Below are 23,014 nucleotides of genomic sequence, written 5' to 3' on the forward strand. Positions count from 1 at the left end.
AGATCTAGGTTGTATTTAAGAGAACAGCATATTGGCCTGTGCAGAGGAGAAGAAAGGGCTCCCCTCTGCACCTGACCAGATTCCTCGAACTTTTTGGATCAAAAAATTGATTGGCTGATATGAAAAGCTGAGGATGAAGACTAGAAACAAACTACAAAGACAAAGTGGAACAGGACTGGTAGCCTATGTTGGAGGTGCTGGCCTTCACCCCTCATTGTGCATGAAAAATGGTTTGATGCAAGGGGGCAGCCAGTGGTTGACACGTGGGTTTTCAAGACATTTGTCCCATATACACATGTGTGCTTGTGTAACACTTGAATATAATGAGCCTTGAAGACCCTCCAAAGTCATCCTTCCCGAGACTTTTGGGGGGGGCCTCTGGAGGTGGCATGGCTAGGAGGTGCGGGATTGGGACCCCCGCACTTGGCACTTCATGGGCTGCCACTTGGCAGTCCTACATGGTATCAGAGCAGGAATCAGACCTACTGCCACATTTAACCTAGTAGGGTAACCTTCTCGAGTAACCTGGTCGGATTACAGGTCAGCTGACCTGGGTCAGGTCAACCGACCTGACTTGGGTCGGTTGATTGACCCTAGTCACCTGGTACAGCCCCTTAGGGCCCTCCTCTCCTATTGTCTGTGCAGTGCACCTTGTCTCATCTCTAAGTCACATTCTCTCTCTCACTTGATTGATGTCTACTGTTTCACGCTTCCGCATGTGCAACATTTGAAATGGTATTAGAGCGAGCTGTCTGTTCGAAGCCGGGACTTAGAGAAGAGACGATTGGAGGTGTCTAGATCGAGGCTGATTGTTGCTAAATTCAAGATACCACGCGCCCATATCCCACCCACCCTTAATTGTTATATGCCACCCACCCTCAATTGTGTCACGCATGGATGAAACCATCACCCGTGTCTTGGTTGTGTGGTGATTGCACAATTTAGTGTCACATGGACAACTCGAGCAGGTTCATTGCGGTAGGAGATAGGGGTGGTCCTGGACAATGCTTTCTGGCTGCCATGAATTTTCATCCAAGGGGTCCACAAACATCACTATGAACCAAATAAAGCTTGCGTGAGGCACCAGCTCTCCCATCCTTGGGAAATGCAGAACGGTGCATCTTACCAAGCAAACAAGGTTCACAAACATGCTTTGAAGGCATATGCATTTTGGGAAGATCAGCAACCATACCATCCTTATGAAGCTTTACCAACCCGATACAAGAGGATACAAGAGGATTCACAAAGTTGAGGTGTCCAAACCTCTAATGCCACCAATGGGTATCTACCATGGCAGAAGAATCAAGAGCAAAGGCATCTGCATCTGCAAGTCTAGCATCATCCAAGCATCTGTCATAGGCATCAAGTCTATACGGCCCTCTAGTCAATGTCCCAGTCAAGACCATGGTAAAGGCATGGGTAGCATCATTCACCGCACACCGAACACCATAAAAAAGAACCTGATAGCGACAAGCATCTATGGCTGAAATAGAGATGAGGTTCTTGCAAATGCTGGAACATAATGCACATTTTCTAGAGTGACAAGACCACCAGAAACATAAGTAAGAGCAACTTGCCCAACGCGTTTCACAGTATATGATGCATTATTGGCACATGTGACGGTTCCCCCCTTAGATGCATGCTCAACTTAGCTGAATAACTTCGTAATGTGCTTGCTAGAACCACTATCAAAGTGTTGGAAAGGTCACCTCCCCATCTGTAAGCCCCCATATGAGGAGAGCATGGAGGGGGTGAACCTGGGGTTTGAGAGACACATGAGCAGCAGCATGGCTGCCATGTGGGCAAGAATCAAAGAGAGAGAGGCAGGCCTTGTGGCCTCATTATTCATTCTCTGGAGCAGCAGATTTACAGCAGACAAGAGCAACAGACAAGGCTTCCTTGGGCCTTTTCCCAGTAGGTGAAGAAGACCTAAAGAGGACTGCAGACTGAGCTAGTAAGTGCTGCCTACCTAGGCTAATCTACAATTAGTAAGGTAGAGAGAACCATTCTGGACAGAAAGTCTACAGACGCTCGAGGTGGAGCACGCCGGCTCACAAAGAGCGACCTAACAATATGCTCACAAAGAGCTCGACATCAACTATTAAACAATGCACCAATAGCACAAAGAGCCTAATTTCAAAAAGCGAAATCCTGTTTCCCATTATCATGTAGTGTCTTCTTCCTTTTGTCACTGGCAACATACACCCTGCTTGTCATACAATGGATTATTGTTGCACTTCTCCTCGCTTAGTAGCATCCCTACACAATCTAGAAACTCCAAGTCATCATCAAGGCACAATATATGTACTATCTCTCCATACTGTTCCGAGGGTAAGCTTCTCAACAAGATGTCTTTCTTGTCTTCATCGTCAACTCGTGCTCCCCAAGTCATTGAGCCGTCTTAGTAGAGCTTGCATGCGATTCAAAAAAATATTGCTTCAGGTTGGACTTCGAGTTACTCTGAAGAGAGTCTCCAGTGTTTGCCAATTCTTAGCAGCCGTTGCTTTCACGTCGAAGTGATGAAAATATTTTAGGCCTAAGGCTCAACCCAAGTAACCGAGTGCTTTCTCATCCTTTGCCTCCCATGCAAGAATCTGTTCAGCGTCATGAGAGCGTTCTTTTGGATTCTTCTCTGACCCAAAAACCACGCCCCAGAGTCCTTTATGCATGAATAGCAAACATGTCACTAACTGCCACGATACAAAATTCTTACCATCAAAAGTCACTAGTATAGCGCCATCAAGAGAACCCAAAAGCAAGCTTCAACTAGAACATTTAGAGAGAATTTCTTCTTATGACCTTGATTGCTCCCACAACTGGGATGCTCGACCACTTCTAAATTGCCTTCCTAGACATGCATGAACAACAGTAATCACTACGAAGAATTTCTAACAAAGTGTCTGATTGTGTGGCTCGGATACCATTGATGGCTGAAGCCCTACGTCAATATTGCATACATCAATATATGAGATCTCTTGGCTGTACATCTCAGTGTTCTCTCGCTTGATTCTAATTGTATCTTCGGTCTACTTGTGTTCAGCTGCTGAAATGTGATGAACAATTGTAGTATCCTAGCATATTGTCCATATTAGGATGACGTCTTCTTAGTTGGTGATGCAAGGTCATTGGTCTTCTACAAGGCGTCTAGTCTCGGACTAAGGGCAGCCATGCTTAGAGGTGTGTTTTCCAACATGTACGCATACCTCACCTTAGTGCTCCTCATGATAAACAAAATAAGCAAGCACTTGGAAAGCCTCTTCTATTATCACAATGCATGCCTCCTCTCCCCTTGACTTTTCCTCCCTGGGCTAGTCTTCCTCCTTTTCTAATCCATCACAATCTCATACATAGTGTCCACACTTTTCACAATAGAAGTATTTTGCTCTAAATCACCTTCCTCTTAGCACTTAGCCCAGGTATGGCCTTGTAGGCCAGTTAGGATCCAGTTAACCCTCACATTAACTTCATTGGTCAACTCGTGGTTGACTTTGGAGCCTACATTAGCCGCCACTTGTACTTTCTCATTATCCATTTGCAAGTACTCTTGTTTCCTCAGCTTCTTGTTTGCTCCCTTGCATTCCGTCTCCATTCCATTGCTCCCCACACCCAACAGTGGTATCAGAGCAATGTTCTTGACTCCTACCTGCTTCCCCATGCTCAGCTTCAGCTTAGATCCCAACCAGCAACTCGTTTTTGCATTTCAATAGCTCGTTTTTTGTGGTAGCAGCTCGTTTTTGTACTCCACTTGCAGATTCAGCTCTCGCAACAGCTTTGCACAACCCCACAACTTTTTCCGGGCCATTTTTGGTCAATTTTGCTGTCATTGCTGCTTGTATCTACCGGAAACAACAATTTCAGAGATCCACCCTGTAACCCATCGCCAAAAAGAAGCTCAGCTTGCAGTCTTGACTGTAGAAACCTATTTTTGAAGCTAAAAAACAGTTCGGGACTGTTTTTTGACGTATTCAGGTCCTATTTTGAAAATTTTTGCAGTTTATGACCTATCCATACATAGGCGACCATGTTCCACACCTGTCCCATACATGTACGTACGGCCTGTATGGACGTCCAATCAGTCCCTACAGTTGTACAGATTTGGCAATTTTGACTGCAAACTGTCCGTACAACCTCTTTGTACCTGTTCATACATTTTTTGCGACTTTGGACATCCGTACAGCTCCAAACAGCTTGTTTTTCTTGCAGTTCAGCTACCATCTGTTGTTGCAAAAGTGCTTTTGCAAATTTCAGGGTGTACTTCGAGGCTTTTGAACTTTTGCAGTGACATTGCCTAGTTCAGGCTTTCGGGGCTTCAATGTCACATTTGTAGGCAGATTGCAAAAACCTTACAAGTTTGCAACAGATTGCAGTCACATTTGCAGTGAAATCTGGGGACTTTTACAATTTGCCCTCTTTTTGGCATATTTGCCCTCTCCAAATTTGGGGCTTTTGCCAGATTTGCTGATTATTGCAGTGACCTTGCCTCGTACAAGTGGCATTTGGGCTTTTGAGCCGCATTTGCTCAAATTTGCAGCGGCATTGGGCTTATTTGGTCACATTTTGAGAAGTTATCAGATTTGCCCTCTTTTTGGCCCATTTTCCCTCTTCATAAATTGGAGCTTTTGCCAAAATTGTCTTTTTAAGCTCTCGGATTTCCTGGTAAGACATTATTTTCCCAATTTCACACTCTTCAAGAATTTGGGGCTTTAGCTCCCATTATCTTGCATTGGCTCTCATGCTTTGGGGACAACAATTTCAGGTCCATTGGAGCAGACTTGTGCAGTGAAAGAGCGATTGAGACCGTGCATAAGGCTAACATGGGTTTCCAGATATGGGGCATTGACCTTTCTTTTCTAAGAGTAGCATTTCCAAAGCAAAGAGCACAGCATTTCCCCCTCAAACAAGGCACATTAAGGTTCGATACCATTACGTTTGAGAGAAGATCCAGAGCACATCAGCCTTGTCTATTGTGCAATAAAAGACATACCTGACACCTTCATAAGGCACTCAATCCTACATCCATTCTTCTTCATATCTTCTTGGAGGAGATTTAGTGGCTACTGACATATGGTTAGGAAAGGTAGAGCATCACATCTATACCCCACACTTCAGCCCTTTTTGAGTTAACATCTTGTACCACAACAAATCTAGCTTGTTAATCTATTGTTGGCCTTCAAGGTTTATAAACTAGTTTTTTGAATACTAGCTGTCACTTTATGATATGTGTATGATACACTCCTCACATCTACTACCCTACATAGGAGATGGGTTTTGGAAAGCAGCCATAATGTGCCTTCATACTAGAAACAAGATAGACAAAGAGATGCAAATGAAAGAAACTGATATTCGCTTCCTACTTTTTGAATATGCACTTTTTGTCACATTTTCGAAAAGATGGTGGAAGCATTTAGGCTCTCCCTAGGTTCTTTGACTATATTGAGAGCTATTTGCTCATCAGACCATTTTGGGCTCTCATTAACATTAATAATTCTCCATCATGAGCGAAGAGGAAGCCTACCTAAATTGCATAGCCGTGCACAAGTGTACGAATGAAGGACCGGTTTGTTGGGGTGATTCGTGGTTTGGGGTTGACAGAAAGAGGCATTGAGGGCAGCATGAAGCACTTTCGGACAGCAAAAATCTTGCTGGAGAGAGGCCACGGCGGATAGATACATTGAGGCAGAGTTACAGAAGTGCATCTTCTACTGACATTCAACGCACTGCCAAAGCTTGCAAGTGTGTGACGATGGCAGATTGATACCCTGGAGGGAGCAAAGCACTGCATTTTCTACCAAGGAACATCACGTGTTGTCAAAGCCTGCTGGTGCATTAGCCATGGCAAATTGCTCCGCCAGAAGAAGGAGAATTCTGGGGTGGCTGTTTGTTTCAACTGTGGATTATCACCACAACTTGCATTCATATTATTATACCTAGATGAATCCAGGAACATTCCCAAACTCATCCTCTAAAAACACAACATAGTGCAGTTTCAATCTCACGATAGTCACTCATAAGATTGAAAACCATAAACTCCATCATGCATAGCAGGGACTAGCTACTATGACATCCCCACTGACGTCAACAGCGCCCAACAGTGGGTGTAGACCATAGTATAAAAATATGCTCTCACACATACAAATCCACACACCCACACATACTTGAGCATCCATTTATACAAAGTCTTCGTACTGAGTTTCTGTTGGCACTCCGGAGGTGAAGGGCATTCATATTATTATGAAAGCTAGCACGGGTACGGGGCAATGGTGGTTTGAAACGGCTGCAGAGGTACAAAAGCAGGGCAACTTCTACTGTGGATTATCGCCCTTTTTGGATTCATCTTGCTGCCACTGCTGCAACAAAGACCCAGACAATGTTTTCCCCCCTTAAAACCCCACTTGGGCTTAAGGGAACTTGTCCCCCACCCTCACTTCTACAAGTCCACCAGGGGCTAGATGATTGAAGCAATGGTCAAGATGCAACAGCAAAACACCCAGCTGTTCAGTGTCATTGAGCAATTCAAAGTAAACATGTAAGAGCTCTCTCAGAGACTGCTGGTGGTGGAAAATAAAGTAGAGGTGGGGTATGCCAAATTCCAGCAAATCCAGAAACAACCAGAAGAAGGGAAAATGGTACAAATGCAGGACAAAGAAGTGCCAAAACACCAGGATATCATCACCACCATTGATGACCTTGCAAACAGTAAATCGATGAGCTAACAGAAACACTGAGAGAACAGAAAGGGCAGTAAGATAAAGAAAGCGACGAGGAAGACAAGGAAGAAATCCTCACCAATGTCTTCCAAAAAAATGCATATCTCAGCAATAAAATGGCAAGATGCCTTCAGGGTAGGGCTGCAAGGGGCAGACCAAGACAATTAATTGTGAAATTTCAGGATGCACAAGAACGGCTAAAAGTACTCAGCCACAAGCACCACCCAAGGGACACTCCATATGGATAAACGAGGATTACTCAAGGAGTCTGGTTGCTATTAGAGCTGCAACACTGAGAACTTGCAAAATCTGCTCCACAGGAGAGGGTGAAAATGACAAACAAAAAGAATTAAAACCTTAGCTAGACACATCCTCACAGCATAGCAAGTTTTGTAGGTATGTTTTTTCACAATTTTTGGATGTAAGAGCCAGTATCTATTCGATAGTAGTGTCCAGTCCCATAGATCCTGAAGCGTCTCCAGCAGACTTTGATACAATCATATCATATCATATGCTCTCTCTCTCTCTCTCTCTCTCTCTCTCTCTATGCATGCACGTGTGTGCAACGTAGAAACTTGTGCACACACACACACGCACGCACAGAGGCTTAGATGCCTCTGCCATCACCTATCTGTGAAAAGGTGAATCAAACTCTCAGACTCAATTAATTGCAGCTATGCTACCTCAAACCAGAAGGCTGATATTCCACAAGACTAGAGATCATGCATAGTATTGATCTCCACGAGGCAGAGGCTAAGCACCACTAGCTCTTCCTATGCTGTCTACTACGAGATCAGGAGGCAGTTTGATTGTCACATTCAAAAGCATTTGGACCCATGTCTCTCCCTTCATGAGAAATCAAGGACGCCTCATTCTTTTTACTCTGTAGATGACAAGACACACATACTGCCTTTCAAGGCCATAAGCGATATCACAGCGGGATCCCACAGAAAAACTGACCACCTCTTTCTTCAAGATGAGGACAGATCAGAGCAGGACCACCGACTTCAGACTAGGAAACCTGAAGTTCTGCTCAGGCAGACCAGCACAGGCACCACTTCATCTATCATACCCGTGGCTGAGATCTCCCCTTTCCTCACTGCATCACATCCACCATGAGTAGTTGCATCCAGGAAACTAACACAACTATAGATGGTCAAAGACCAAGGATTGTCAGCTACAGATCACAAATATGCTCCCTTGATATGCTCAGAGAGCTGCAGCCAGGGGGCATTACATGCAGCTGCCGCTCTGCTCTCCATTGTACCAGGAACAGCTGGTGACACACCTTAGCTTTAGTAAAAGAGAAAGGCACTCAGGCTCTCCCCATAGGCTCACAAACTGATTGTATTTTGTTGTTTTGTAGCCTTTATAAAAGAGAGAAGAACTCAGACTCTCAACCCCATGCTCACAAATTTTTTGCACATGGTCCTGTAAACCATTCAGGTCTTTCAGAGACCTTAACTCTCTCTCTCTCTCTCTCTCTCTCTCTCTCCAGCTGATGACACATCAGCTTTTATTTGTACTTTGTATGTTGTTGTTGTAAACTTTAGTGATATAAGAAAGACCTCAGGCTCTCCCTCCCACGCTCATAGACTGTATAGAACTTGGTCCCATTTACCTTTCTAATCTTTCAAAGACCTTAATTCTCTCTCTCTCTCTCTCTCTCTCTCTCTCTCTCTCAAGATGAGACCTTGCCAGGGGCAACATGAGACCTTGCCAGGGGGGGAATGACAATGGAGGATTTGCTCTCTCTCTCTCTCTCTCTCTCTCTCTCTCTCTCTCTCATTTTAGTCTAGTATAGTTCTCAGCAAAGGGTCTTAGTGTACCCTTTGTGGCTTGTACGAGTATGTGTCACTTTTGATTCTGTACTTTGTCTCATAGGCCCGCGGGGCCTTTCAAAGATGTTAATACACCTCTCTCTCTCTCTCTCTCTCTCTCTCTCTCTCTTCAAAAACCACATGAACTCTTAAAACAACATGAAACCTTGCGACAACAGAGGATTTCCAATCTCATGGATGGATACATCCTTTTTTCTCCCAAAACTCATCTGATTTGGTACGCTAAACATAAGCTTCTAACTTGTGAATTCTTAAACCATTCTCGTATTTTAAAGACTCTCTCTCTCTCTCTCTCTCTCTCTCTCTCTCTCTTCGTATGTTGCTGTTGTTGTCTTTAGTAATACAAGGAAGCTCTCAGGCTCAAAAAGACCTTAAAGAACTCTCTCTCTCTCTCTCTCTCTCTAACATGGAATCTTTAATAATAAACTCTCTCTCTCTCATCTCAGACATGGAGCCTTGGCTGGGGTCACGACAAGAGAGGATTTGCAATCTCCTGGAACTTACAACTAGTGAATTGTTCAAAACCAAGTTCTAGCGACACACAGTGCACACCCACATGCACACACACAGCTCTTTACAAAACTAAGACCAGGGTGGAAAAACAGAAATAAAGAAAGTAACATCTATGATCTCATCAGTATCAAGCATAAGCTGCCCTCTGGGGTTTGAGACAAGATGAAGAGACTCAATGACCTCAATTCCTCAAAGAAAGCCCATGGAACAATGTGAAATCTTGGTTGTGGTAATGAAAACAGAGGAAATGCATGCATGTTTGACAATTGTTAGATCCATAGCTCATCTAGTATGGTACACAAGTACACCTACTTTGACTGTGGCCAATGATGCAAACCCGTTTCCATACTTAGAAATAAAATGCATTCTAGGGGAGAGCTTTGTTACCGTATCGAGTGTATCAGCTCCACCTCTCGAGCAACCCAATACAAACGGCCTCAGCGACGTAAATGGAGAAAAGGTCTCCAAATTGGCTTCCGAGCCATAAGCAGCTTCCATGGCTTGCAACGTTGCAATTGCCAAATCAAGATCTCCTCCTGTCACAGCAGCATGGAGCCTAGCAAGAAAAGAAGACTGGCTCGGAGGACGGCCTTCCCTAAGAGAAAGGTAAAGAACCTCCCATGCCTTTGTAGAAAGAGCTAGATCACCAGTTCTAGCAGCAATACTCAAAACTGCCAGCAAAGTGCCTTCATCAAGGGCTAGGTTCATCATAGGCCTGCCCTTTCGCCTGCCAAACATCAGCTCTAAAGCAAGTAATGCACCCTCAGATATATCTGTTTCCACGCAGCTTTGCAGAAGGTCTCCCAAAGCCAACAGACTTGGATAAGCATCCTTTTTCTGCAAAACGAGAACAAATTTGCAACACGATCAAGCACTGTGTTTCCTTTTGTGAAAAACTACAAGGAGAAGACAACGAAGGTGACAGAGATTAAAAGACGAAGAGATAAGATGCATGTCACTGCACGAGTGCTCCTTTGCCAGAAGTAGAGTACAAAAAACACTCTACAATTATGGGCTCTCAATCACGACAGTTGAAGGATCCCAAGAACAATGTACCTGGCCCCATCTTACTATGTCCGTCGCCTTGAGAGCCTGGCCAATCCTTGAAAATGCACTAACTAACTTGGAGATAATAATACCGTCAGGAGATAGGTTATTTGCAACCATGATCCGCACATAGTCCATAGCCTTGTATGCATCTGCATCTGCGAGGATCCCAATCACTTTGATGCACCACTCACCTTGAACAGGTATCCCCAACTCCTGAACCCTGCCAACCATAGAAAGATGCCTATCATGGATGCATTTGTCTTTTAAAATTGGAAATACAAAAAAAAAGACCCTGAATAGGGACACAGAAAGTCCTGATCTAGATCTTCCACATTAAGATAGAAACCAAACTCTACTCCAACTTTCCCAGATATATCTGTTTCACAAGGCTCTAAAGATCCACCATCAATCACCTTGCTACGTGTGTTGGGATTAAATTGCAAACTGCAGATGAGAAGATCATGTCCGCGAAGGACCATCGGCAAATAATAAACTTAGCACTTGAGAACAACCTTTGAGTGCATGGTACACAAAAAATAATGAAAACATAAAGGGCACTTTGTGAAAAGGCAACTGTACAACCCCACGATTGCTCTTAAGATATAACCGCAGTGCTCCCAAAATTTACCACTAATCAGGTAAAAACCACAACCCTCCTTTCCCCTCTCTAAGGACAGTGCAATTACATAGAAAACAAGCGATCAAATGCGCCTAAGTCTTTGCTGTCTGCTGCTGCATTGAATAAAACGTAAAACGTGTCCGTATTTGGATTTAAGCCAAGACGCCTCATTTCATCCACGCGCTTCAACAAAATCTCTATAGGGGCGCCTCTCAGTCCTTCAGCGAGCAGGGCGATGTTGCATGGTGTGACCAAAGGCTTATTTGGCTGACCGGTGGTTGGGTCGATGCATTGCAACCATTCTCTGTAAATTTGGATGGCCTCCTGGAACAAACTCTTCTTTATACGGTCGGTCATTTCCTTGATTAAGCCTTGGCTAGTTAAAACAACCCCCACAGGAGCAACTTGGACTCCCCGACGAACAACTGGCATTCCGGGAACAACTGGGGTTATTGCATTTCGTGAAGACATAGCAGCAGCCTCGGTAGCTTCAGGGGCAGGCTTGCTTGAATCAGCAACCACCTCGTCATTGGGAGCTGGGGGTGAGTCCTTAGACGCTTCAGGGACACTGGGGGGAGAAGAATCTTCAGCTTCTTCCTGCGGCATCTGTGATGATGGGACGGTAGTGTGGAAGCCTCGGTGATCCGAAGCAGGCGAAATACCCAGAATGTGCTGAACAGCCCCATCCGGAATCACAAGCCTGCGCAGGAAATGATAAGAATTCTGGAGCAGGCTCGTCTGTGGGCAATGGCGACCATGAATCCGTGTTCTCTCTTTAACCTGGATCCCTCTGCGGAATAGTCTGAGGACACCTCGAAGGCCAGACATATCAAGCAAGGAGGAGATGAGAGAAAGAAGCTAATTCAAAAAGGGGCAAAAATCTGAGAGAAGCCCATAGACAAAAAAACCCCAAAGTAGTGTGTGTGTCTTTCTCTGTGTATTTCTTTGCCAGCTTGCTGCGTTGAGCCTGCCTTTGGTTAGAATCACCGCCAACTCTCCTGACTCTCGCCCTCCCCTCCGCCCCTTCCCCTGCCCTCTCCTCCCTCCCCCCTCCTGCCCAGTTTTTTGCGTGGTGTAATGTGCTATGTGTGGGAATGTGTGTATCCTCGCCCCCGAGCTTGCGAATCACAAGAACGTGGTCCAAAGGCCATGGTCTTGATTTAAGGCTTCACACCCCATGCTCTCTCCTTAATTCACAACACTTTCCAGGGCACCATGGGCATAATGAGCGCGGCTTGGAGCTTCATTCAAGGACTTGAACCCACTGAGTTTTTATGATCAAGATAAGCTTATGTTTCCCCCCTTTGCTAGTACTAGTGGGGACCCACACTTGGCTCTCCGGCACAACCTCTAGCTCCGGTTCCGGAAACTTCAAGAGATAGGGTGAAATTTGCACAAATATGGGGCACAACATAGGGGGAGTGAGTTTACAATTTGCTAAATCTAATGAAGATCCAAGGAAGCAGCAAAGAGAGAGGGAAGGTGTTCCTAAGACCTAGCCACAATTGCTACTACTCCTTCTCTCTTCTCTATTGTGTGTTCCATGGGAGTAAATGCTGGACCCAAGCTACAAGGAGAGGAAGATGGAATCCAAAGAGGGATTCAAGGGAGGCTAAGAGAAAGATGCAAGGTTGCAATGGGACGGAAGCCGTGGATGTGGTGAAGAGCTCAAGGGAAGGATTCTTAGCTCTCCCCAAAACCTTCGCCTCAATCATGCCACTTCTTCTTGTTAGCACTGCCTTCCAGGCAACGCTCTACTTACACTTTCATAAAAAAGTGTCCCACACAACCTTTTGCCATATGGATTCTTTCTATTTTTGTGAACTCTCTCTCTCTCTCTCTCTCTCTCTCTCTCTCTCTCTCTCTCTCCCCCCCTTCCCTTTCTGTCCCCCTCCCTCCCGAGTAGTAAAGGCACTCCTTCTCTACCTGCCTCCCCCTCCCTCCCTCCCTCCCTGGCAGTGCTCACGAGTACTTGTACTCGCTTGTTCTTTAACCTGCTTTGTGAAGGTGACACGTCTACAAAGGGAGCATCAAGTTCTAGAAAGAACAATGTCAATTATATACAATACGGAGACCATAACTTTCCACCTTATTTGCATCCCTAGGGTCCTCGCAATTTGATGAGTGGGGAGTTGCGGTTAAACTTTAATGAAGTCTTAATCGTCCATCTTCATTGGCCAAAAATCCAACCAAATGTTTCAACATGACTGATCACTAGGCTAAACTAGAGAAAAATGGGAACTCCCATCTAGCAACACTGCAATGCTAGACAAGTAGTACTAGCAATTCATGGAGACAGTGCAAAAACTTGTTATCATTGCTTCAACACTACTAGCATGTGCAGAAAGTGGTCCTACGGATTCAATAAGACTAAGGAAATGATCCCTAAGAGCACCTCCCCATGCCAGCCAGTGGCGCTAGTCCAACACCACTGGCAAGGGGAATCAACATCCCCACGACCCATCTCTTCCTCTAGCCTACAGTGGGTTGAAGGGGATTTTGGCAGTTCCAGCCCAGTAGTCGAATGTTAGATTGGCTGAACCGATTTGGAAGGCAGTTTTAGCCATCATGATTGGTGCAGCCACCCCTCGTTGCCAAGCTTCCAATGCAAAAACTACTGGCTACAAAGGTGACCATCTGCAAGCAGACAATGATTGGTGGACGACCTCTCACACAGGGACACACTAACCCTAGCCCTGTCCACTGCTAGGTCATCGCACTACCCAACAATAGCATCAGCATGTCGAGGCGCTCTAAGAGACCTTCTCACAACTTGGTAGCCAATTGGGGGTAGAGATTATTTGACCATGTGAAATGTCAAAGAGGAGATAGGTTCATGATACCAAATTTTGATTGATATGGGTTTTGAGAAAGTAGACTCTTTTATTCATAGCTAGTTTTGAGATGGTTTTGGAAGTTTACCTTTAAGATGCTCAGAAAGGGAGCAGATTCTATCTCTAAATCTAGCATCATCGAATGGTTGAGACTTATTACCTTAGTCAACCTTGGACAAGTACGTGTTGGACGCTAGTCGAGTGCACTCTAATAAGGCCAAGCAATTGAGAGATCACGAGTATAATTACAAATTTTTTTTGACTTAGATGGCTATTGGAGGGATTATTCCCCCACATGGAGGAGGTGGAGAATCTCTCGTGGGAGGTGAGCGAGGCAAGGATGGAGTGCTTGGCTGCCAGTGGTGCATGCATGAGTTCATCATGGAGAGGGAAAGAGATGACCCTACTCCATTCCTTGGTGCAAGGGTGAAGCATCATCAAGAGCTTTAGGGTGGTGCAAATCACGAAGCTAAGTTGGTGGAGATTCAGAAGATGTCCAAGGGTCTTGATGAGGGGGAGAGGGGGGATCAAGTGGTACATGGGGCAAAAGACACGAAGGAGAAGTCAGATCTAGGCTAATCAACATATGTGCATATAGTAACCCGACTGTTTAGCAATGACTTCTCTAAGTTGTCAAACAGGTAGGCTTGTATCCTTTTGCATGCAGACCTCGTGAGGAGGGATGAAGAAGTGGATTTGGGGCGAAAGCACTTCTTTTGTAGTGAAGCTCCCATGGAAAAGGTCAAACTGAAAATAGGGAAGCTTGCCAAGGGGGTCATAGTTGTTTTTTACGAGTAGAGCCCCCTCCTTCAAGGAGCTTTTGAGGTTTGGAAGTTTGAATGTGAAGTGCCCTCTGATGTGTACGAAGGTTTCTTTCTTTTGCATTGTGTTAATGAAGCTATTAAGAATGAACTCGTGGGTCACTCTTTCATGTTTGTAGATGTGGCTATGCTAGTTTCTCCTTTTCGCTTTCTATTAGGATGAATACATGTTTCACGAGTGTCCAGTTGATTGATGAATTCGTGTTTCATGAGTGTCAATTCGGATGGTCCTTTCAAACTTGCCTATGTGGCTTAGGGACTCTCTAGGATACTTTGCATGTGTACCGGGCAAACTATTGTGCATACCTCCAATGGCAAGTTGTTCGTTTGGAGTTAGATGGGGGCATGGATGCTGTGGGATCATGCTGACCGTATTAATCTATCAAATGGTCTGGTCCACACTCAACAAACTCAGCTCGGTGCCTTCTCAAATACTTGTTTTGTGTATAAGGAGTGAGAGGTCACTTTGCTAAAAACTGTCCCTCGAAGGTCCATAAGGAGAATTTTGGGCAACTCGTGGTGGCATGCATCTTCAGCAAGGATTGCATATTTATGTAATCATGCAATTTTTTGTGTGATTTGTATTTGTGCATAACGCTTTCACAAAATCACACATGCAATGATGACGATAACACCTTGCTGGTTTTAAAAAAGACAAAAAATTGGCTAAACATTTCCAATAAATAGCAACTACTACTGGTAAAAAGCAATAAATAGCCAGGAAAGTTCATATTACCAGTGTAATAATAAGCAACAAATAGCTGGGAAAGTTCATATTACTGGTGTAATAGCCAGGAAAGTTCGTATTACCAGTGCATAATACCATTGGAAAAATTCAGTGCATATTCATCCATTGGTAATATGCAAATAATTGGCGGTACTAATAGATGTACCACTGGTACTTATGCATTGACCGTTGATATTTATGCTTTTGTTACCGCCAATGTTTGGATAAATAGTGGTGCCACTTCCTTTTAAGCACCCTGTCAATTTTAATTGAATTTTTATTTGAGAGGTGATTGTCCTCTCCTATTGTTAGTCCCATTGATTTTTATTTGAGAGGTGATTGTCCTCTCCTATGGTTAGTCTCATGGAATGGCCTAGCCCACAGGGGTAGTTCTTGTCCCTTGTGCACACCACAAGGCCTGAAAGCTAGATGGGACCACTCAAGGGTTATGTCCTTGCACTCTTAAAGAAGGGAAAATGGTTTTTGTGGGGGGTGGTTTGACGCACTTTGTCTCATGCGTTGTATTCAGCACACCACATATTGCACTAACACGTGGATTTTTGTATATGCGGATATTTATATCTACCCAATACAATTTGCCACGCAATTTTTTCAATTCCACGTAGTTTTTTTAGCAAGTAGCAAGATGGAAGGTTCCGCTTGAAGTAAGCTTAAGCATGGGTTAATAATAAAGCAAAACAAAATTGTTAGGTGCTTGAAGAGAAATTGTTAGAGCTAATAATAGCTTGCAGGAGCAAAAGATGTAGAGCATAATAGGAAGTACGGAGAGGCTATGAAATTTCAAGGTAAAGATTATACAAGACACAAAAGTCAATGCTTGAAGAAGATGCCCTAAATCGTATGCTTGCCAACATGGTGGATTGGGAGTTGGATGCATTTATTTGGCTCAATTAACAAATAGGCAAAGTGCACATATGGTATAAGGAGATGTGTGCTAAAACTCCGTCAAATGTCATAGACCGTGTAGTGAAACAAAGATGAAAAAATGGGATACGAGATGGGTTGAGCGCAAAGGCAAACTCCTATGATCAGACAAGAAGAACCACCAGATTGAGAACTAGAGAAGAGCTTGGCCTTGAAATATGGAGTAGCAAAGGAGCGAACTGAGCGGTTAGAGGAGGAAGACACAACAGTCTTGATAAGCATAGTGCTTGGACATATCGTGCAAAGGCTATAGCAAGGAGCTAGTCACATAGGAAATGTGACTTTTGGAACATTTTTCAGCAAAGAGAGATCTTTTGGGGAGAATAGATTGGGTTTGAAACCTACGGGACTGTGTATCAGTCCGTCTAATAGGTCGCTTAGGTTTCAATCAACGAAGATGATATCTTGGCAAGCATTATAGAAGCACAAAGAGAGGGGGCCATATAAAGGAGACACCTAGATCTCATGAGAGTTATTGAAACAACCACATAATAGACCATGTGGACCATCACACCATATTTCAATGGCAGGCCCCTATCCCTAATTTTCCTCCAGGCTCCAACTGCCATACAATGAAGGGTCCTTTGGCATTATGTCATTTGCACTTGAAGGGAGGAGTAGAGAGGAGGGCGCAGGCAGATGGAAGAATTGAGGATGCAATCAATGGATCATCAGACCATATTTTAATAGTGTGTGCCTAACCCAAATTTTTTCTCCAGTTGCCACACAATGAAGGGTCCTTCTAGCATTATGTTAATTTGCACTTGAAGGGAGGAGTAGAGAGGAGGGCACGCAGGCAGATGGAAGATGCAATTGGTGGATTGGGAGATGTGCAACAAAGAATAAACTTTTTTAAATCAATTTTTGCCATCTAATCCATGCTCTCGTACAAGGACTAGCACAATTACATCATGCCCAATGGTTCCGCACAAACTTGCACGTTGGCAGCATCTTGCTCGATTTTACTTCAAATAATGCATGTTGAGCGGGAATCATTAATCGGGACATGGCACAAGATATCGTAGGGGAGTGCAAGGAGGCGTTTAGAAAAATGAAGCATGCAGGAGAGTTCAAAGGATTGGCATTGATAGATGTTTAATCTATTGAAATATGGGTTGTAGCTCCTTGCGGAAATGTGTCGATGAAGGGCTTTGGGCGCTGGGTGACATGTGTCATTGGTGGAGTTATCCCATATGCAAAGTGGGATTGGTGATCTCCTTAGATATAAGTAGGGACATAAACCCCTCTCCCATATCCCATTGGCTCTTTTTTGGGAGTGGGAGAGGCCATGAACGGCTATGGGGTGAGGACACTCCTCATACCCGGTGCACTCGATGTGGACACGTGGAGCCTTCTGCACCCCAACAATGGTATCAGAGCTACTTTTCGGTGGCTTGTGCATTATCACAGGATGCGATGACCCGTGGCGACTTTCGTGCTACTTTCGTCATCTGTGCTACGAAGGTGTAGTGATTCATGGCAGATTGTTTAAAAAAAAGCACGACTTTGTTGTGAAGGGTTGTGATTCGTGACAAATATTTGAAGTACAACTTGGTGGGGCGGCGTCTACATGCACCAACACAACTAATTACCTCTTTGCGATGGTGACATGTGTTTGGCACTTTGGTTTGTCCTACCCCGTGCAATTTCGTGTCCCATAGGTTTGTTGGTTGGGTTGGCCTTTGGTTTGGTCAGCCCACCTTTGATGGTGCTTCGCCCACGAGGGGTGTTGAAATATGGGCCTAAGCCCCTTGGTACCCCCTCGTGGAAATGTGTTGATGAAGGGATTTGGGCACTGGACAACACGTGTCATTGGTGGAGTTATCACGTATGCAAAGTTGGATTGGCTATCTCCTTAGATATAAGAAGGGACATAGACCCCTCTCTATTACCTCAGCCATAATCTTGGAGCCGTGCGGTGTGGTTATTGTGAGGCAGGAAAGCAAGAGGGCTTGACAGTGCAACGGTGGACATAAATTATTGTGGATAGGCATAAGTGGGGCCTAGAATTAGAGAGGGATGCCAAGAAGGGGTAAAGACTAAGGTCCTTTAGAAGGACACTTGGCATCTAGAAGTTTACATGGCATGCAGCGGGCTTAGAGGGAGAGTTCTAGAGAGAACTCTAAGGAGAAAACAAATTGATTCTCTCTGTGGACTCATGGTTGGGTGGTGAAGAGCTTACATCCCTCTTTGTTGTGAGTGTAAGATTGGTATTAGAGCATGACATTGTTGTGAATATAACATTGGTATCAGAGCCAGGGGCTTATGAAGATAGCTGACTACAAAACGTTATGACATTGCAACTATGGGTATATTGATGTGAGATTGATGTAGCGTCGTAGACCCTGAGTTCTATTCAATTGGGTGTGGTTCACTATCTATGTGTTGGCGCTGAGTTCCATAAGTAGTAATTGTTTTGAAGCAAATCCCATAGGTGAAACCGATGTGAAATAGGAAACTAGAGATGTACATTTCCTTCCAATTTTCCCTCTATGCCATAGCCATCTTTCCTTCTCAGTTCCTCTTCCTCCTTCCATGGCTGCTGCTGACTTCGGCATGATGGTCAGTGCTTACTTCATCAGCTATAACAATATCCTCCATTGGATCAACATGACTTCAGTGCGGTGATGCGTAGGGAATATTTTAGTCATCCGGCATGAGTTGTATCCACTCAAAGTGGTTCATGAAGTCCATTAGCCGCTCTATTGCCCAATATTGGTGCAAGCATCACCCAATGCCTACGCCATATAGAAGAAAACATCAACTAGCCATTTGTGCTCGTGCTTCTCTAGAGTGCCTCAAGCTATAAGCAGTTGAAGCGAGGAAGTGAGCAACATGATGATTTACACAGAGCAAGAGCAAAACGATGTTTTGTAGCAAGGGATTCGACCTTCACAGAGAAAGAAACATAGAGGACACGTCATTCAAAATTCAAGCCTTTACAAAAAGCAACCTTGTCATTGCTTTTATACCCCTTTCCAAAGTTATTTTTATTCAAAGGTCTTGAAGCATCTTCTTTCTCCCTCTTTCCAAGGGTATCCTCTTTCTTTCCAAGCCACCCCAAATTCTTTTTAGCCTCACTGATTTTAAGCAAAAATTTAAAGATCCAAATCAAGAAAATCCAGTGGTGCATTGAAGTTGGAAATTGAAGAGTGGGATTAAAAGACAAAGGCGTGAAGAGAGAAAATTGAATTCAAATCCAATTTTAAGCCTCGAGCAAATACCAGGGAAGTGGCCATCATATTTTTCTCTTGATAAAGTTTTTTGCTTTATAGTATCTATAAAATTCTAATTTCTAAAATTACGTGTCCGGAAAGAGATGAGACAATTAGGAAGAGAGAGGAAAGAGCTAGAAAGGGAAAGATGATTATGGAAGAAGAAATACATGAGGAAGTGCATAATGAAATTCAGGAAGATAATATAGAATGGAGGACGTTGATTTCCGTGATTACAGAATTCCATATTCGAAATTCATTAAACTTGAAACTAGAAGACAAAATATAGAAACGCAGTTAGGGACAATTAATGATACTTTAAAAGCCCTAATTGAAGCCATATCTAAACTAGCTGATTCTCAATCGGTATCTCCTATGGCACAATCAATGACTCCTCCTAGTGAAGTTGAGAGATCTACTTCTCGACTTAAAAAACCTCTAACATTTTAAAACCACCAATTCTCAATGGGGAAGAAAAAGAATGCAACAACGATGCGATTATTACGTTCTTGCAAAAGTGGTGAGACTTCCATCAACTCAAGAATACCCGTCCGAAAATCAAGTCATGGAAGCGAGTCTTTCCCCTTGAAATAAGGCATGTAAATAGTGGATGAGCCTTAGAGAAAATGACATAATTCCTAGGTATTGGGCTAAATTTGAGTATGCCTTCTTAAGGGACAATTGTATTATGGGTAAAAACACTCTAGTCCAGTACATAGCGAACTATGGGAGGCAATCCTTAAGTTGAAAGGAATTGATGAATTCCAGAAGATAAGGTGTTTGTGAGAGGTCTGAAAGACACATATAAGGTCGAGGTGATAGGAAATTATCCCAAGACCTTTGATGAAGCAATTAAGTATGCTCAAATATACGATGATACGATGGGGAAATCCAAAGCTAGAAGTTCAGAACAAAAAGTTTTGTTCCTAAGTTCAACAAAATTCCCAATTTAAAAAGGAAAGGGCACTTCAACAAGGAGGCTTCTCAGGCACCACCTAAGAAACCTCAAACACAAAAATATTCTCTCTTGAAGAAAGGATTATAAAAGGGCCAAGCAAGAAAATCTATGCTTCAAATGTTTGGGCAAAGACCATGCTGCTTGGAGCTGCCCTATAAACAAACAAGCAGGAGCTAAAGCCCCAATTAAACCTCGACAAAAACAAGCACATGTAGTGCAAGTGTTGTCGCTTAATGGTACTGAAACATACACTAAAATAGAGGTTTATCATGAGGATAGTACCCATATGTGTTGTTTATCATCGGCACTATGGCAGCTCACCTTTGGTCCTCATGATTTAATGAGGATGCATGGAAAAATAAAGGGGCAAATGATAGCGTAACACATAATTTCTCAAACTACATGCTCATTAAGAAATTGAAGTTGCTTGAGAGTCCAAGTGCCCCATAAGTATGTGGCTCGGGGGGGTCAGTTGTAGAAGTCATTCCAATTCCATTGAACAAATAAGAGGAGAGTTGGGCACATCATGTTCTCCTTAAATCTAAGCTAGATCTAGAAAACTCTACCATCTTTTTCAAATATAATGGAGTTCTTCAAATAACCCCGCTATAAGCTATGCCCAAGACTATACAACCATTCTTGACCAAGGACAACATCTGTCTTGGAACTCCGCCTCTACACCATGAATCATGGTGTCCCAAACCTTTTTATCATTGCCCTTTGCCAGAGAGACCACATACCTCGGGGGGGTCACTCATCATATGTAACCCTATCACGTGAGTTCAACAAAAGGATATTTTTTATTTCTAAAATTTACAGAAATATATATACATAAGGGACTATTTAAAATAGTTTTGGAAAAAATTTACATATTTGTATAGAAAAGGGGTACATTTTATTGATGAAAAATTTACAAATAAGGGATTTTAAAAATAGGCCCTGAATGCACGTGATATAGAGGGTTTGTTATTTGAGTTTGGAGAAATATGGCTTTTTTGGATCATTTTAGAAAATCCTTTAGTCATGAGTAAAGCACTTCTAAAATTTCTTTTAAAAGGCCCCTTTTTTAATGCAAAATCTTTCAAAGATTCCAAATGTTTCTCTTAAGGAGGAAATATTACCCAAATAATATGCAATGGTGTTTTGGGGATTTTGAAGATTTAGCTATCCTGAGATAGACTTTCTCATTTACTTCAAACTTCAACCTTCTATAGTGGGGGTTTGCATGACTTGTTGATCTATCTTGAGCTCTTCTGATGCTATCTTTAGCTAACTTAATCATTTGATTCATATCTTTAAGAAAGTCTTTGGCTACTTGAAGCTTCTCTTTTTCATTCGCACTGCAATTGGGGCTCTAGGTTGGAATCCATACATCATCATGAATAAACTAAAACTTGTAGTTGAATGTTTGGCCTATTATATGCAAATTCTAATATGGGCAAATATTATTCCCAATTAGTTTGCCGCTTACTTACACACGCTTGAAGCATATCCTCAATGACTTGATTGACCCTTTCAGTTTGACCATCACTCTGTGGATGATCCACAGTGCTCTTATTCAAAGAAGTTTTCAACCTCATGAACACAGCCTGCCAAAAATGGCTATTAAATTTGCTATCTCAGTCTCACTAACAATACTGGCGGCGGCTAGTAGCCCATATAACTTATAAATATGCTTCATAAAATAGCCTAGCAAATTCTTGCATTATCTTAGCCCATCTAGCTTTTCTACCTTTAAGTTTTGGCTAATTGCAAATCCATTTAATGCTTTCTTGATAAAAAATGATCTTGAATTTGACACCATATAAATAGTGTCACCATTTCTTCAAAGCATAGACTATAGCATACATCTCCTTCTCATATGTCGAGTAATTTCATTGGGCACGATCTAACCTTTTGCTTTCAAAAGCTATTGGTCGAACCTTTGTAATAGTACCGCCCCAATAGAAAAATCACTGGCATCAGTTTTAACCACGAATGGTTCATGGGATCCACTACCTTTAAGACCAGAGGAGACGCTATAGCCACTTTTAATTATTCTTTTAAGATTCATCCCATATGAAGGTACTTCCCTTCCCCTTAAGCTAGTTTGTCATTTGAACAACAATCTTAGCATAGTCTTGGATGAATCTCCTATTAAATCTAGATAAACCTAAGAATGTCTGCAATTCTTGTAGGTTTGTAGGTTGTGGTCATTCCAATTTGTCCCTAACCTTGTTGGGATCCATATGAATCCCTTCTTGGGATATAATAAGTCCCAAGTACTTCAGTTCTTTTGCAAAGAATTCACATTTGGATTCTTTTGCAAAAAGAGAATTATCTCTAAGCAATTGGAACACTTTCCTTAAATGTTCCAGATGCTTTTTCCTCATTTTACTATAGATGAGGATATCATCTAGTAATACTATAGCAAATTCACCTAAATATGGCCTCAAAACACTATTTGTAAAGTGCCATGAAAGGGGCATGAAAGTTGCTGGAGCATTAGTAAACCAAATGGCATCACTTTGAATTGATAATGCTCATACCTAGTATGAAATGATGTGTTAAGAACATCCTCTTCCTAATTCATACTTGGTGATATTCTAATCTTAAGTCAATTTTAGTAAAATAGTTTTACCCTTGCAATCGATCAAAGAGCTCATCAATGCGAGGCATAGGATACTTTTTTTTTGGTGATTTTATTTAAGGCTCTATATAATCTATGCATACACGCATAGTGCCATCTTTTTTCCTTACCAGTAAAACTGGTGATGACCATGGTGAGTTACTAGGTTGAATTTG

General features: G+C 43.0%; 1 protein-coding gene across 1 annotated transcript in view; it reads right to left on the minus strand.

The window, feature by feature from the left end:
* Positions 1 to 11,985, minus strand: part of LOC147895808 (Tetratricopeptide repeat (TPR)-like superfamily protein) — a 42,799-nt gene extending 30,814 nt beyond the window's left edge. The window contains exons 1-3 of the mRNA XM_087382685.1: positions 10,798 to 11,985; positions 10,118 to 10,331; positions 9,449 to 9,898 (exon numbers count right to left, since the gene is read on the minus strand). Coding sequence (XP_087238811.1) covers positions 9,449 to 9,898; positions 10,118 to 10,331; positions 10,798 to 11,558 — 1,425 coding nt within the window. The 5' untranslated portion in view covers positions 11,559 to 11,985. The remainder of the gene's footprint in view (positions 1 to 9,448; positions 9,899 to 10,117; positions 10,332 to 10,797) is intronic.
* Between the last annotated feature and the right edge of the window lie 11,029 nt (positions 11,986 to 23,014).

The sequence above is a fragment of the Dipteris shenzhenensis genome, chromosome 12, assembly GCF_047967505.1.
Source record: "Dipteris shenzhenensis isolate YYH24624 ecotype China chromosome 12, Dip_SZ_1.0, whole genome shotgun sequence".
Classification (NCBI taxonomy): Eukaryota; Viridiplantae; Streptophyta; class Polypodiopsida; order Gleicheniales; family Dipteridaceae; genus Dipteris; species Dipteris shenzhenensis.